The sequence below is a fragment of the Pan paniscus genome, chromosome 16, assembly GCF_029289425.2.
Source record: "Pan paniscus chromosome 16, NHGRI_mPanPan1-v2.0_pri, whole genome shotgun sequence".
NCBI classification, from domain to species: domain Eukaryota; kingdom Metazoa; phylum Chordata; class Mammalia; order Primates; family Hominidae; genus Pan; species Pan paniscus.
In genome coordinates, this window is record NC_073265.2 from 63,247,813 (window position 1) to 63,264,385 (window position 16,573).

The following is a 16,573-nucleotide window of genomic DNA, read 5'->3' on the forward strand; positions in this document are numbered from 1 at the left end:
GTGGTGGGGCCCAGCAGGTCAGGCAGCTTGTGAGTCCTGCTGTCCCTGTGTGTGCAGGGAGAGTGTCTGAGTGAGGGACAGCAAGTGGCTGGACTGGAAATTTCAGTGAGAGGAAGTAAAGGAAGACATTAAAGAAGGGTTGGCTGGCTAGCTGGCTCTGACTCTAGGCTCCTAAATGCCAAAGTTGCTCTTGATGGGCCATGAGCCAGGTTCAGTGGGGGTTAGATGTGGGGTAGACAGTCGGCCACAGATCAGGGCTGCTGCAGAGGGAATTCCAGCATTAGATGGCATATTAGTGCCTTCCAGCCATGAGAAACTATGGTTGTCAGATGTATGGTTAGATATAGGGTCAGCAGTCCTGAGGGATGTGCAGATGTCCTCTCCCCTTCTACACCCTACCCCCAATGTGTGAGCCTTCTCTTGGAGTCAGCATAGGTGGGCCTTCCCCTGCTCTTTCCCCACAGATGGTTCTTGGAAAGGAATGGGGAATGGTGCCAGGAGTCAGATTTCGATCCCAGTTGCCCGGGTTCTGCTGGTGTGATTCCAGGGCCACCATACATGTAACAAAGCAGAGTGTCTCAGGGTTGGAAGGTATCCATGTCCCATCTAATGCTGGCATTCCTTCTGCAGCACCCCTGACCTGTGGCTGTCCAGCTTTCATGTACACATCTCCAGGGACAGGAAGCTTGCTCATTCTAGAGGCAGCTGCTCCCAACTCTGGACTGCTCTGACTTAGAAAGTGCTTTTCCAAGTGGAAATGCAGTGGTGTCCCTTTGACTTGCCCCCTTTGGTACTCACAAGTATGGCTCCTTTCCACCAGAATAAGCATCCTCGGTTTCTTCCTGGACTTGGCATCTGGTCTCTTCCCTAGCCTAGTCACTCAGGTTTGCATGCGCCTAGCCTATCAAGGATCTGGCCCAGGACTGGCCAGTCCTTCATGGACAGCAGGTCTTCTGGTGGTGGGTAGGGGCCTAGCTTTTGCCATGGCATGACCCATAGGAGAGAGAGAGTGCTGTAGGTTGAGGCAATCAGGAGAGGCTTCCTGGAAGAGACAGGACTTAAGAGTCTCAGAGTTTTAGAGCCAGGCAAGAGCATGGAGTCTAACCCCCTTTTTTTTACAGAGGACGAAGCTAAGACCCAGAAAGGATGTGACTTACCCAAGGCTACACACAGCAAATTAGGGGCAAGATTAAAAGCTGACTTGTTTTTTGTTTGTTTGTTTGTTTTTTAGACGAAGTCTCTCTCTGTTGTTCAGGCTGGAGTATAGTGGCATGATCTCGGCTCACTGCACCCTCTGCTTCCGGGGTTCAAGCCATTCTCCTGCCTCAGCCTCCCGAGTAGCTGGGACTACAGGCGCGCACCACTACGCCTGGCTAATTTTTGTATTTTTTAGTAGAGACGGGGTTTCATCATATTGGCCAGGCTGGTCTTGAACTCCTGACCTCATGATCTGCCCGCCTCGGCCTCCCAAAGTGCTGGGATTACAGGCGTGAGCCACTGTGCCCGGCCTAAAAACTGACTCTTAACTGCCTTGGGTACTGCATTCCTGTATACACAACCTCAAGTAAAAAGAGGAATTTTTTAATATATGTGTGCATAATACAATCACATAGTCAGAAATAAAAACATAGAAAGTGATCAATAGTGTCTTACTCCCACTTTAGCCCCCAGTTCTTATGCCCATATAACTATCTTTTAAAAATTTCTTTTGAGACAGTCTTGCTCTGTCACCCAGGCTGGAGTGCAGTGACACAATCTCGGCTCACTGCAACTTCTGCCTCCTGGGTTCAAGCGATTCTCATGCCTCAGCCTCCTGAGTAGCTGGGATTATAGGCACGCACTACCACACCCAGCTAATTTTTTGCATTTTTAGGAGAGATGGGGTTTTGCTATGTTAGCCAGGATACTCTCAAACTCCTGGCCTCAAGTGATCCACCCACCTCAGCCTCCCAAAAGTGCTGGGATTACAGGCATAAGCCACCGTGCCCCACCTCTTTTTTAAATTCTTATATATCCTTCCAGAATGTATGTAATTACAAGCAAATATTATTATAGATATTTGCCTTTTGCATTCTGTGTTTCACAAAGGTAGGATAATACCAGATACACATGGTATCATACCAGAATTCTTATCCTATCAATAGGTAGAGAGCTTCCCGATACCTTTTTGCAGCTGCATAATGGACCATTAAATGGATATGGCAGGCTTTGTTTAGCCAGTTCCTTGTTGCTGCATATTTAGGTTGTTTTGCTATTACAAACAATGCTACAATGGATGATGTTTGCAAATAAATAATATAAAATAATAAGGCCAGGTGTGGTGGCTCACACCTGTAAACCCAGGACCTTGGGACACTGACGCGGGCAGATTGCTTGAGCCCAGGAATTTGAGACCAGCCTCGGCAACATAGTGAGACCCTGTTTCTACAAAAAGTGTAAAAATCAGCCAGGTGTGGTGGCACGTGCCTATAATCCCAGGTACTCAGCAGGCTAAGGTGGGAGGATCACCTAAGCCCAGGGAGTTTGAGGTTGCAGTGAGCTGTGATCACACCACTGCATTGTAGCCTGAGTGACAGAGTGAGACCCTGTCTCAAAAAGCAAACAAACAAATAAAATCAAAATAATAATAGGGAAATGCCCTTGGTCCACAGACTCAGCTGTCTTCCAGGTGCTAGTCATTGGTGAATGAACAACAAGAGAGCCTGCACTGTCTTGTGTGAAGGTCTAGGTATTTTGGGTCTTTGTCTTGATAAAATCAGAATAGACGTGGCCTCTCACTATCAGCTAGGAAGCAGTTTGAACGTGGAGTATCAGAGGGTTGCTCTTTTTGCCAAGCCTCTGGCTTCAGTCCTTGCCTGGGGATGGCAGTGCTGCTGAGGGAAGGAAGTGGGGAACACTGTGAGTGCAAGGACAGGTGAGGCAGGCACAGACGGCTGTCCCAAGGGAAAGTGCTCCATCAGCTGTGCCAGGGGAGAAGCAGCTCTTAGGTCCGTGTTTCTGCCTTAGAAGGCAGGAGTTGGGCATCTAGCTCCAGCGCTCATCCCTCTTGAAACTGCTGGTTTGTTTACTTTCATTGCAACTATATGCCTGGAAGAGATGAAGAGAAAGCTCAACAGGCTTCACTAGGATTGTTTGGGTGGGGTGGCAGCAGCTCAGATATTTTCCCTCCTCTGTTTCTCATAGGCTTTTTGTAATCGTGTTATAATACTTTAATGGAAAAAATAAATTTATTATTTTAAAGCTATAAAAATTATAAATCAGTCATTATGATGTGTTTTTCTCTACTGAGCCCTCTGGTGTGTTCCCTGTTTTATTAACGTGGATGGAGGGTGTGTCAGGGAGGTTGGGACAGAGGCAGAGAAGAGGCCAGCCTGGCCTTCGGGGAGTTCGTGGCCTGTCTGGAAAGAGGGTCTTTTACATACCAGCAGTTTGCAGAGCCAGACACAGAACGATAGAGCAGGACCTTTTAAACTCCTTTTTCAAAAAAAAAAAAAAAAGTTTAATTTTGGTAAAATACACATAATATAAAATACATCATCTTAACCATTTCAAAATGTTCAGTTCAGTGTACACTAAGTGTACAGTTCTTTAGCATTGAGTACATTCACACTGCTGTGCAGCCATTACCACCACCCGTTTCAGAAGGATTTTCATCTTCCCAAGCTGGAACTCTGTCCCTGTAAAACAGTCACTCCCCATGCTGCCTCCCTCAGCCCTGGTGACCCTTGTCTACTTTCTGTCTCTATGATTTTCAATACTCTAGGTACCTCCTATAAGTGGAATCACACAGTATTTGTCCTTTTATGACTGGCCAATTTCACTTAGTGCAGTGTTCTCAGGGTTCATCCATGTAGCATGTGTCAGAATTTCCTTTCTTTTTAAAGCTGAATAATAATATCCCATTATGTGTATATGCCACATTTTGTTGATCCATTCGTCTGTTGGACACTTGGCTTGTTTCCATTTTTTGGCTATTGTGAATCTGCTACTATGAATACGGGTGTACAGATATCTCCTTGAGACCTTGCTTTCAATTATTTTGCATGTTTACTCAGAAGTGGGATCGCTGGATCATATGGTAATTCTATTTTTAATTTTTTTTTGAGGAATCACCATGCTGTTTTCCATTTTTTATTGCACCATTTGACATTTCCACCAGCACCGTGTAAAAGTTTCGACTTCTCTACAGCCTCACCAACATTTGTTATATTGTCTGTCTCTCTTTTTTTCTTAAATAATAGTCATTCTAATATGTGTGAGGTGGGTTAAACTCTTTTTTGACCACTATCCTCTATTGAAAAAATATATATATTATATCTTAACTTATAGTATATACATATGCACACACATACTGTAGCTAAAGGAGTTTTATAAAATAGGCTGGGTCCAGTGGCTCACGCCTGTAATCCTAGCACTTTGGGAGGTGGAGGCAAGTGGATCACCTGAGGTCAGGAGTTCAAGACCAGCCTGATCAACATGATGAAACCTCGTCTCTTCTAAAAATACAAACATTAGCCGGGCATGGTGGCAGGCACCTGTAATCCCAGCTACTCAGGAGGCTGAGGCAGGAGAATCACTTGAACCTGGGAGGCAGAGGTTGCAGTGAGCCAAGATTATGCCACTATACTCCAGCCGGAGCAACAAGAGCAAGACTCTGCCTCAAAAAAAAAAAAAAAGAAAGAAAGAAAGAAAGAAAAAAGTTTTACAGAATAAATTATGATTTTTACATGGGATGTACTCTGATAATTTCTATTCTATACTATTATTTTTGATATAAAAATGTTGGTCATGCCCCACTAAATTGCTTTCATGGTTGGATCCACTCATGGGTCACAAGCTGCAGTTTGAAAACCACTGGCCTTAAGAGTGACTAGACTTTCCTAGAGGCCTGGCAGAGACAGATCCTGGGAGATAATCTGTTCTCTCTCCTTCCCGAGACAGGCTCACACTCTCTAATCCAGAGAGGTCATCCTCCTTCTTTTTAAAGATTTGGAGAAAAAGAAAGGAAGGAAGGAAGGGAGGAGGGAAGGAGGTCAATCCATCATGGCCAATGGTGTGGAGCCCATGAGAACGACCCACCGCGGGGTTCTGGTACCTGGCACACCCAGGAGCCAGCACTGTGCTGGGGCCATCCCTGCCTTAACTCACATGCCCAGCAGCCTCTGTGGGGAGCCTCCTTGCCCAGCCCCAGCTTGCCTGGGTGGTTCTCAGAAGGCCCACACAGGAGGGACAGAGCTTGTCCCCGTGAGGAAGGTGTATCCCTGCCACTCACTCATTTTCAATAATCGGTCCAGTGGACGCTTAAAGTTCACAAAAGAGAGAAAGATGGTGGGGAGGGACATAAAAGACTCATCAAGTAAAGAAAATGAAGAGCACGCCGGGGCAGGAAGAGGCCTCCATTTCAAGACACTAGATTTGGCCAGGTGTGGTGGCTCATGCCTGTAATCCCAGCACTTTGGGAGGCCGAGGCGGGTGGATCACCTGAGGTCAGGAGTTTGAGACCAGCCTGGCCAACATGGTGAAACCCCATCTCTACTAAAAATACAAAAATTAGCTGGGCGTGGGGCTGTGTGCCTGTAATCCTAGCTACTTAGGAGGCTAAGGCAGGAGAATCGCTTGAACCCAGAAAGCCAAGGTTGCAGTGAGCCGAGATAGTGCCACTGCACTCCATCTCCTGGGCAACAGAGCAAGACTCTGTCTCAAAACAAACAAACAAACAAACGAACAAAAAACACTAGATTCAAGTCAGGCCAGGGGTCCCGAGGTATGTGACCTTGGGAAATCACTTCACCTCTCTCTGCCTCCGTTTCCTTCTCTGAAGATTGGCAATAATCATAGTACGGTACCTACTTTTTTTTTAACTATAATTTTTATGGCGATAAAATTCATATAAAATTCACCATTTTAACTCTTGAAGTGTGCAATTTAGTGGTATTTATTACATTCATAATATTTTTTAAATTTTTAAATTTTTTTTTCTTTGCAGCTCCAGCTCAAATGATTAAATTTTTTTCTTTTTAATTTTCAGAGATGAGGTCTCGCTATGTTGCCTAGGTGGGAGGCTCAGGCGATTCTCCCACCTCAGCCTCCTGTACTTTCATAATCTTGCACAGCCATTGCCACCTATCTAGCCCCAGAATATTTTTATGCCCCCAAAAGGAAACCCCTTACCCATGAAGCAGTCAGTCCCATTTCCCCCTCCCCCATCTCCTGGCAACCACCAATCTGCTTTCTGTGTCTATGGATTTATCCATTCTGGGCATTGCATGTAAACAGGATCATACAATGTGTATTTTGTGTCTGGTTTCTTTTTTTAAAAAAATTAATTATTATTATTAGTGTTTGAGACAGAGTCTCACTCTGTGCCCCAGGCTGGAGTGCAGTGACACAATCTCAGCTCACTGCAATGTCTGCCTCGGGGCTCAAGCGATTCTCGTGCCTCAGCCTCCCAAGTAGCTGGGACTACAGGTGTGCACCACCACGTCTGGCTGGTGTCTTTCATTTAATGTAATACATTCAAGGCTCATCCATGTTGTACATCTCAGTCCTCATTGCTTTTTATGGCTGAATAATATTCCATCACGTGGCTATACCACATTTTGTTTATTCAGTCATCAGTTGATGCACATTTAGTTTGTTTTACCTTTTGGCTATTGTGAGTAGTGCTGCTCTGAACATTCACGTGCAAGCTTTTGTTTAACCGTCTGTTTTCCCTTCTTTTGGGTGCACACCTGGGGTAGAATTGCTAGGTCATATGGTAATTCTACATTTAATTTTTTAAGAAACTGCCTCTATTTCATTTTGAGATAGGTACATGAAGCACTTAGCACTGTGCCTGGCACAGAGTAGTAATAAGAACAATATTTATCATCATCAATGACATTTTCTAAGTGCCAGGTATTTTATATTTTACTTGTATTAACACATTTCATCCACATTACCATATGAGGTAGATGTTATTATTCCCACTTTATAGAGGGGGACTGAGGCCTGAGGAGTTTTAAGCAATTCATCCAACTTGTGTAGTAGCTGACCCAGGTAGAGTTAAGGCTGAGAGGGCAGAGGCAAGGTCCCAGGGAGGCCAGTTTCAGCTCAATGGGAGGATTTTCTCACTGTTAAAGGAGCCGCTTTCGCCAGTAGTGAGCACTTTGTCCCTGGAGGTGTGTGTATAAGTAGGGCTAATTACTGAGCATGTCCTGAGTTGGGCAGTGTGATTCCTGGGGTATCTTCCAGCCCTGTTAGGACACACAACAACCAAAGTGGTCCCTGGGCTCCAGTAACTCAGAGTCAGAAGGAGGTGATGCCAGGCGCGGTGGCTCATGCCTGTAATCCCAGCACTCTGGGAGACTGAAACAGGAGAATTGCTCAAGCCCAGGAGTTCAAGACCAGCGTGGGCAACATAGTGAGACCCTGTCTCTACAAAAAAATTTTTTTAAAAAAAGGAGGTGATGTGATGGAGAGTTTGGAGGACTTCTTGTCCCCAGTGAGCTCGGAGCTTTGAGTCAGGGAGCCTGGACCTGTGACTTGGTGAGGCCCCAGGGATTAGGCCTACCACAGGTCTGGGGTACCTGGCCCTGGGGCTGCTGCCTAGTCATTTCTGACTCAATTTTCCCAACTTTGCAGCCCGAGGAGGCAGAGAGAGTGAAGGCCCAGGTTCAGGCCCTGGGGCTGGCTGAAGCCCAGCCTATGGCTGTGGTACAGTCAGTGCCCGGGGCACACCCCGTGCCAGTGTACGCCTTCTCCATCAAAGGCCCTTCCTATGGAGAGGTAAGGTTCTCCCCAGCCCCAGCCTTCCCTCCTGAAGGCCTGAGTTCCACCAGGAAAGTGAGCTGGCACTGGGGTGGGAATCCAGGCCTTCATCAGATCAGCTCTTTGTGGGAAAGTGTTTGCTCGACGCCTTCTCTGTGCTCTCCCCTGTTCTTGGCTGCATGGTCAGGGAGCTTCCCATAAGCATGGCCCACTCCCAGCCCAGCAGGGGTGCTGAGACACCCAGGTTTGTCAGAGGCCAGCAGAGACTGGTGGACAGCAGATAGTACCAGCTTGGGAAGGCTTCCTGTCTGAAGAGAGACGTAATCTGCGTGGTTGAGAGCAGAGGAGAGGGGACAGCAGGAGCAAAAGGGTGGCCACAAGTCCCTGGCAGTCAGGGCAGGCTCTGCCCACTCACCCCTGGAGGCACCTGACCTGGCTCTGTGACTCCCTCTGTGCAGGATGTCTCCAATACAACCACAGCCCAGAAGAGGAAGTGCAGCCAGACCCAGTGCCCCAGGAAGGTCATCAAGATGGAGTCTGAGGAGGGGAAGGAGGCAAGGTTGGCTCGGAGCTCCCCGGAGCAGCCCAGGCCCAGCACCTCCAAGGCAGTCTCACCACCCCACCTGGATGGACCGCCTAGCCCCAGGAGCCCCGTCATAGGAAGTGAGGTCTTCCTGCCCAACAGCAACCACGTGGCCAGTGGCACCGGGGAGGCAGGTAGGGAGGTGGGTAGGGCAGTGGCCTGGGTGCTGCCCTCCAGGGTCTGGGCGGTGCCCCTCTTCTGTATTTTGGCCCCATCCAGAAAGCCCAAAGCCAACAGGAGTCCCTTATTCCCACTGAATAAGATAGGGAAAGTTCACAGTGTGCGTGGGGGTGAGAGTGGACACAGTTTACCATGTGTTTTGCCATGATTGAGGTGTGGGGAGCCTGACAGGCTAAAATGCACAGTTCTATGAGTCCTTCCTCCCAAACACTACTGTGCCTTTGCACAGGGCAGGTCTTCACAAGAAGTTTGTTGGCTGATGCCTAGCATACTCCCAGAGAGGGCTTGGGCATACCATCACAGGAAACTGGACTCCCCATGACCTTAACTCTGCTCTCTCAGTCTACACCCATCATTTCCCCAAGTGTTTCTGCAAAGGCCACCTACCTAAGTATCTCATTTGTCAGAGTTATCTTCTATGAACACTGCCAGGCAGGTAGTCAGTTGGGCAGGAGTTGAGGTCAACCCAGAGGAATCTGGAACAAGAGAGTTCTAAGGATCTGCTTCACCCAGAGTACAGCTTTGTTCTTCATTCTGACTGAGCCCTAGCCTTGGTCACACACTGAGCACTGACTGATATTCCTTACCCACAAATGCTATTGGTAATCGATGGGTTTTGATTAACTAAATGAAGCATCTTTTAACTCTAGACATCCCAGCTCATGGAGCTGAGAATGGGGACAATGTGCTTCTTTAGGATTGCAGAAGGTTCCAGACCAGGTAGCGGTTGTCAGGCCTCCTGTACAAGGGGGCAAATTCTGAATTCTGGGCAGATAACTTAATTGAATATTCGTAGATAAGGCACAGCAAGAAATTATGGAAACCCATTTGTGAATTACTCAAATCCAAATGCAAAGCAGAGTCACATTGGCACACACAGTGGCTGTTCCTGTCCCCCTGCAGGGCATCCGTTGCCCCCAGCCGACTGGCCTGCAAGGATTCCCATAGGTGCACACCCACACCCCTCCCAGCATGCATCCTAGGCAGTTCATAATGCATCTCCCCTTCCCCGTTTCAGAGGAACGCGTTGTGGTGATCAGCAGCTCGGAAGACTCAGATGCCGAAAACTCGGTGAGTGGCCCAGAAGTTCAGCCCAGGACTCCTGCCTCCCCCCATTTCAGGTCCCAGGGGGCACAGCCACAGCAGGTGACTCTCAGACTTGCCTTGCGCCTGGGGAATTTTCCAGTGAGGCACTGAGTCCCAAGCTGTGCTGAGGACAGTCTCCAAATGCCAGCTGCATGCCTGGACCACCCCAGCCCTCCCACTACACCAGGGCCAGGAGCCTTCAGTAGCCATATGTACTCTTCTGAAATGCTGATAGCATGTGTCCAGAGCCCTGTCTCTTTTCTGGAATGTCCAAGGCCTTTGTCTGGAGCTTCCTTATGCATTTTCTGTCCTGTAAGTCCTCAGTGAGGAGGGCTGGACAAGAATCCATTCCTTGGTTTATTGCAGCCAGTGGGGGCCAGTGAAGGGGTGTCAGGCCACGGGGCAGCTATATAGGGGCCAAACAAGTGAGGTTTGATTCCATCCATGTAGAAAGATATATAAATCCATTCCACAGTGAAACAGGTGGCCTCGTGGGTAGTGACCCTTCTGTCCCTAGAGGTTTATTACTAGAGGCTGGACTATCACCTGTCCAGGGGAAAAGGGGATCTGAATAGAGTGAAAGGTTGGACTGGGTGGCCCCTGAGGTCTCTTCCAGCCCTCAGTCTGAGGTTCTGTATTGGAAAGTGCATGGAGCCCATGGAGACCGCCGAGCCACAGTCCTCGCCAGCCCACTCCTCGCCAGCCCACTCCTCGCCAGTCCAGTCTCTGCTGAGAGCACAAGGAGCCTCCAGCCTGCCCTGTGGCACATACCACCCCCCAGCTTGGCCTCCCCACCAGCCCGCTGAGCAGGCTGCCACCCCCGATGCTGAGCCTCACAGCCAGCCTCCTGATCACCAGGAGCGCCCTGCCGTCCACCGTGGGATCCGCTACCTGTTGTACAGAGCACAGAGAGCCATCCGCCTTCGCCATGCCCTCCGCTTGCACCCTCAATTGCATCGGGCCCCTATTCGGACTTGGTCTCCCCATGTGGTCCAAGCCAGCACTCCTGCCATCACAGGGCCCCTCAACCATCCTGCCAATGCCCAGGAACATCCTGCCCAGCTGCAAAGGGGCATCAGCCCACCCCACCGGATACGAGGGGCTGTGCGATCCCGCAGCCGCTCCCTCCGGGGCTCCTCCCATTTATCCCAGTGGCTCAACAACTTTTTTGCCCTCCCCTTCTCCTCCATGGCTTCCCAGCTTGACATGTCTTCCATGGTGGGGGCAGGGGAAGGCAGAGCCCAGACTCTTGGAGCAGGTGTTCCCCCTGGGGACTCTGTCAGAGGCTCCATGGAGGCCTCTCAAGTCCAAGTGCCTCTGGAAGCCTCTCCAATTACATTCCCACCACCCTGTGCCCCAGAAAGGCCCCCCATCAGCCCAGTCCCAGGCGCCCGTCAAGCAGGCCTCTGAGAGTGCTACCCTTCTCTTGTAACCTTGCAGCCAACACCCCTGCCCGGCCCCTGAGCTGCCTCCTCCAGCCCATGCTCTTACAGGCCCTGCACAGAGTAGCACTCATTAATTCTTGGTTAAGGAATGAATCAACGAATGAATGGCTATGCATGGACCTCTGGGCAGGGAGACCTGGGTCTTCTCTGGCTGAGAGGGGAAGGCTAAGGCATGGCTGAGATTCAAGCCACCATTCCAGGCCTTTTTGCCCAAGAAAGAAACTTCTGTCACCCTTGCACCCTCCTGTGTTCTGAGTCCCTGGCCAATAGCACAGCCTTCCATGCCCCGACCCCCACCCCAAGCCTCTCCACTAGGCCTCTGCCAGGATCTAAGCCCATGAGCACAGGGACTGGCTATCCCAAGACCTGGCAGATGTGGCTGCTCAATAAACACTTGTTGAACCATCACCCTTGCGAACCCTTATTCCATGACCATCGCGTTCTCCGATGGATCCAGCTCCTCCCTGCAGGCTGTTCTCTCTTCCCTATGCTGGAACTCAGTTCTCCTCTGGGGATACCATGTCCCCTCTTCCTCCCACACTCATGGGCATCAGAGGTGGGAGGTAGGGTCAAGGCCCCCTGCTTCCTGGACTGTTCCAGCCCCTTCCTGGCCGTCTGGTAAGATCCTCTGTCCCTCTCAGGGTGGGCCCCATGCTCCCCAGCTCATCTCAGACACCCACCTGCCCACCCTCACTGAGGGCAGACGTGAGCATTCACCTCCCAGATTTCTTCTCCCTGCTCAGGTCCTGCCTTCCTCCTGAGTGACTTCTACTTCCACCGACCTGCCCGCCACTCCTTAACCTCTCAGGGGTTGTCACCCCATTCCCCCAGACAGCTGCCTGCCCCGTGGCCGTGCCCTGCACCTCGCCATCACCGAGCACTGTCGGTCCCTCAGCCGGTCCTCTCAGACTCTGACCGCAGCCTCCTGTTCCTTGAGCTCTCAGTCCTACCTTCGCCTCCCTCCAGCCCCGCGCACTCCCCATTTCATCCCATCTTTCATCAGAATTGCAGCTCCCTGCCCAGCAGAAAATCCTGGAAGGACTCAGGAGCTTGTCGCCTCTGTGCTGCCACCTGGAGACTGAGATCTGCAGGAGAAAGGCCTGGGAAAACTATGAGTGGTTGCCTGTGACTGCTAAGGGCTCCTTGGTGCTCCGCCCAGCATGTCCTTTCGCTCTGCAGGGCAGCCCCCGCCTGCCTTTCTTCACTGGGCCCTTGTCCCAGCCTCACCCTCAGCTGATGGCGGCACCTTCTGCTCCAGGGAGAAGACAGGAGCTCTCCAATGGCATAGGGACAGTTGACATCTTGCTATTTACAGATCTCCATCGCACCCCTTCCCTGCCCTCGTTAGGGTGGAAGGGATGTCCACCTGCCTCCAGGACTCACCCTGTGTCCTGGCCCCAGCCCTTGACCCCCTGGGAGCCTCACTCCTCCTCCTCCTTATCTCTCTTGCATCTTCTAATGTATCCACTGCCTTCTGAACTAAACACCCTGAATGAGGTCTTTCTCATCTCAGAAAACTCCACCCACTTCTCTCTCCAGCTGTCGGCTCCCCTTCCTCTGCTCTCCTTGTTTACACTTCAGCCCCCTCCTTGCCCCTTCTTCACCCCACCTCCTGCGCTTCCCCGCCAGTACCAGGGTGGCCTCTCTGCCTCTAGGTGCAGTGTCGCGTTTAGTCGTTATTATTCTTGACCGGCGCCGGGCCCGGTCTTTCCTGGAAAGATCGCCTGCTCGGATGCAGCTCTGGGCACTCCTCCCTCTCCTCTGCAGGCTCTGTTTTTTCTTGGGTGTGGTGCTCCTGCAGGTTTGCTGCTGGGCCCTTTCCTCTTTTCAGTCTGTGTATTCTCCCAGGTGCTCTCAGCCACGCCCCTGACTTCAGTTACTGCCCAGGGGTAGCTGATACCCAACACTCGCACCTGCCTGCCAGACCAGCATGGCCAGTGACCTTCCAACAGCTCCGCATGGATGCCCATAGGTACCTCAAACTCAGCACCTTCTCCTCCCGTCTCACTGGCTCGCCCCACTCTCTGCCCGGTTGCACAAGCCAAGACCCCATAGCCACCCAGGGCACCCCCCTTTTGATTATTCCTCACATCCAACCAGTTATTGAGTCTTGTCTTTCTAGGGTGTAAATTCCTCTGAAATCTGGGCACTTCTTTCCATCCCATAATCTTGGTAAAATTAAAGCTACCACTGACCCTGGGTAGAGGCAGAAGCCTGGGAAGGAAAGGTGGAGAACAGGTTTGGAGTGCCAACAGTATCCCCAGATGTCATGGAGAATCAAGTAGAGGGACCCCAGCAATATTGGGGGTGGGGCGGGGAGTATGTAATGCTCAGCTATCAGCAAGGAGTCATTAGGGGCTATACAGTGAATTAAGGGAGGGGGTAAAAGCACATTTCAGGTGATGATGAATTAAATACCTAGGAGCTCACATTAGAGAGCAGGCCTAGAGACATGGGGAGAGAGCCAGAGGACCGCTGCTTTTGTGTATGTAGCTTTAAGACACAGGTTTTAAAAATTGTTATAGGAGTCCCAAACTTTAGAAAATATATATTTTAAAACCCCAACAAATTAGGTCCCCCCTATGCATTTCTCACCCAACTTCTGGGCCCTTTCCAGACCCCTGGTGCCCCCAGAGTACACCGAGCACCACCACTGCAAATTCCTACTCCCCAGCTTGGAGGGGGTGGGGTGATATTCCCAAGGTGATCCTGGCTCCCACCTAACCCATCCTCCCCAGCTCTGCAGCTTGTATCCAGCCTTGCAGTGAGGAAAGTTGCAGAATACTGGTCTGCTACATTACTACTTTCCAAGTGTATCAGGGCATTTAGGAACCCCTCCCTTGAGCTTCACCTGTGTCCTAGGGATTCAGTGAGAGACTGTTTGTGCAAGAAGGAGTGAGAGGCAGCAGGGCATAGTCATGGGGTGGAGCAGTGAGTCCCCCAGGCCTGGTTGTGGAGTACCTGGGGTGAGGACTTTGCTTAAAAACTGCCAGAGTGGGTCAGCAGTGCGCCTGCCCTGGGGCCCCTGCTTTAGGATCCAAAGTGGAAAAGATAGGTGTTCTCACCCACTCTTGTGACAGATTACTGGCTCCGGTGCCTTGGTGGCAGCAGCAACAGGAGGGGGCCAAGGCGAGGGGGCAGCCTGTGGCAGAAGTGGCAGTGGTGACGGCGGAGGAAGGGAGGCCTGTCGGGAATGGCTGATCCAGGGGAGGGGCCGTGGCACTGGTGAGTGTGCATCTGAGAAAATGAAACGGAGGGGCTGGCCAAGAGGCTGGAGCTAGGCAGAAGGGCAGCAGAGGCCACGGGCTGGCCGAGTTTATGGTCCAGTTCACTCATAACATGTGCAGTATTCCTGGGGTCTTTGAGGCTTTGCAAGAGCTGGGGTTTTGTGTCTGCAGAAAGATAGCAATGCATGTGTCTTGCCAAACTGATCCCAGCTGTAGCTGATGCTTAAGTGCTCAGAAAGTTCTTCAGGAGCTTGAGGGCTCCTGATAAGCATGAATGTCAGATGTTCTGTATCTTCCAGAGGCTGGATGCTGACTATCAGAGTTTGGCTTGTGTTTGGCTGATGAGCAAACCTGGAATGAATCAGTGATAAGGACAATTGTTCTCAAGCTGGCTGTACATTGGGGAGTTTTCCCAACTACAGATTCCTAGGTCCTACGCCCTGAGATTCTAATCGAATCAGTCTTGGGTGCAGCCTGGGCCTCAGTTTTTTCTTAAAGCTATGAATGCCTAACCAAAGTCAAGAACCACTGAATCGGGGGATTCATTGCATGTCTGTGGTAGAGGAATGCTGCTCATTTGTTTATAGATGTGGCAGTCTTGAATGCAGTTGACATTTTCATACCAGGGTGTAATACAGCAGAGGAGGGGAGAGGCTGGATCTTCCCTGATGTACCTCCTGGACTTTTGGAGTGTGATTACAATGCCAATCCAGCCACTTCCTCTGAGCATGCTTGGGACGACTGTTAGACCTGCTGTGTTGAGTTAGAATGCAGTTGACCTGCTCAGGCCGTGAGATCTATGAGGAAGGGGAGTGAGATGGATGTAGCTCATGAGCCAGATTGCAGGTGTATCCAAGTTGCATGTATATCCTGAAAAAATCCTGGCTCTCACGAGGCTCACCCTGAACACAGTTTTGCATTCAAAGAAACAATGTCCATTAACCAAGTATAATAAAGAAATAAATCCCAGTATTTACTTGCATCTTTTGAAAGAACATTAAAGGGAATCCAGCTCATAACCCCAGCAGCACTTCTTCAGTCCTTCTTCCCCTTTTCTTTGGCGCCTGGCATCTCTCACTGCATAGCAAAGCTTTCCCCCTTCATTCCCGGTCCTCACACGCAGGCTCAAGGCTCTGTTTCCCATCTTCTTTCTTCTGTCCCCCTTCCTTTTCTCTTCCAAGCAAATCTAAGTCTTTTCCAGTGACTGTCCCTCTCTGTGCTCCCCCGACACCCAGTTATCCTAATTTGCAGAATAAGGCCAAGGTGTGGGGCCTGGGGGCAGAATGGGAGAGTCTCCCCTAGTGAGCAGGGAGGGGAGTATGTTCTGCACCAGGCCACTATGTCTGATGGCCCTGCTGGCAAACCTGAGTCTTTCAGAAAGTCTTGTTTAAATGCGTCAGCACTCCCCAGCCGTGATGCTGGAGTTTAAGGCGGGGCAGGGGAGAATTCTGGGTTTACAGCTGGCTGGAGTTCCAGTGAGACCAGCTCCATGGGTGGCCATACTTTATGGAAGTCCCCACGGGCAAGAGGAATTTCGGAGGAAGTGAGTCAGGGCTGAAAGATCCAGCCTCTCCTCCATTAACAAGCTTGGTGGAAAGGGGGTGTCCTTTTATTAAAGGAGACAGTAGAGGTTTCTTAGAGAAGGCAGCTCGAGTAAGTTTAGGACAAAGGACAATTTCCCTGGCCCCGGGACAATGGAAGGCTCTAAAAACGAGGTTCTAGTGGCTGCCATAAATGACCCTGCTGTAACGATGGGAGGGGTGGCCTAAAGAGACAGCACTGTGGCTCTCCAGGGAGCTCTCCTCTTGGAAGAGCAGATCTGAAGGCGGGAAGACTGGTTCTAAGGCCGAGGACATTGCCCCGAGCTTTGTGGAGGCACTCAGGAACACAAAGGGGCATTTGCAGTTGGGTTTGGAGCAGGAAGAAGAACGAAAAAGAGAAAGTCCTGTGTGCCATGTCAGTGGGTGGCAGCATGGACTCAGCCTCAGCTATTGGCACCAAGGATCTGAACCAGGGAGGACCCAGAAGGGGAGCCCAGCCCCTCCGCCAGCTTGTGGGAGAGCGCTGCTGCCCGGTGAAGCCTGGAGAGAGGAAACAACTGGATTCTCCCAAAGCGGGAGAAGGTGGAGTCTCCAGCCACCCAGCTACAAGCTAGGAAGACGCCTTGTAGAAGGCTCCTTACAGGGAGGAAACCGAGTTGGAAAGGCGAGACAGCAGTGTGGGCTCACCCGGAGCAAGACGTGTGAAATCAGCTTTTGACAGCGTGGCTGAATGAGGATCTGGAGATGCGAGGCGCTGGGCAG

At 50.6% G+C, this 16,573-nt stretch overlaps 1 protein-coding gene across 21 annotated transcripts in view; it reads left to right on the forward strand.

Moving 5' to 3' along the window:
* Positions 1-16,573, forward strand: part of PML (PML nuclear body scaffold) — a 52,136-nt gene that overhangs the window by 30,309 nt on the left and 5,254 nt on the right. For 2 of the 21 annotated variants that reach the window (XM_008971853.4, NM_001279241.1), the window contains 3 exon segments: positions 7,624-7,767; positions 8,208-8,466; positions 9,531-9,583. In XM_008971853.4, coding sequence (XP_008970101.3) covers positions 7,624-7,767; positions 8,208-8,466; positions 9,531-9,583 — 456 coding nt within the window. 21 annotated transcript variants of the gene reach the window in all.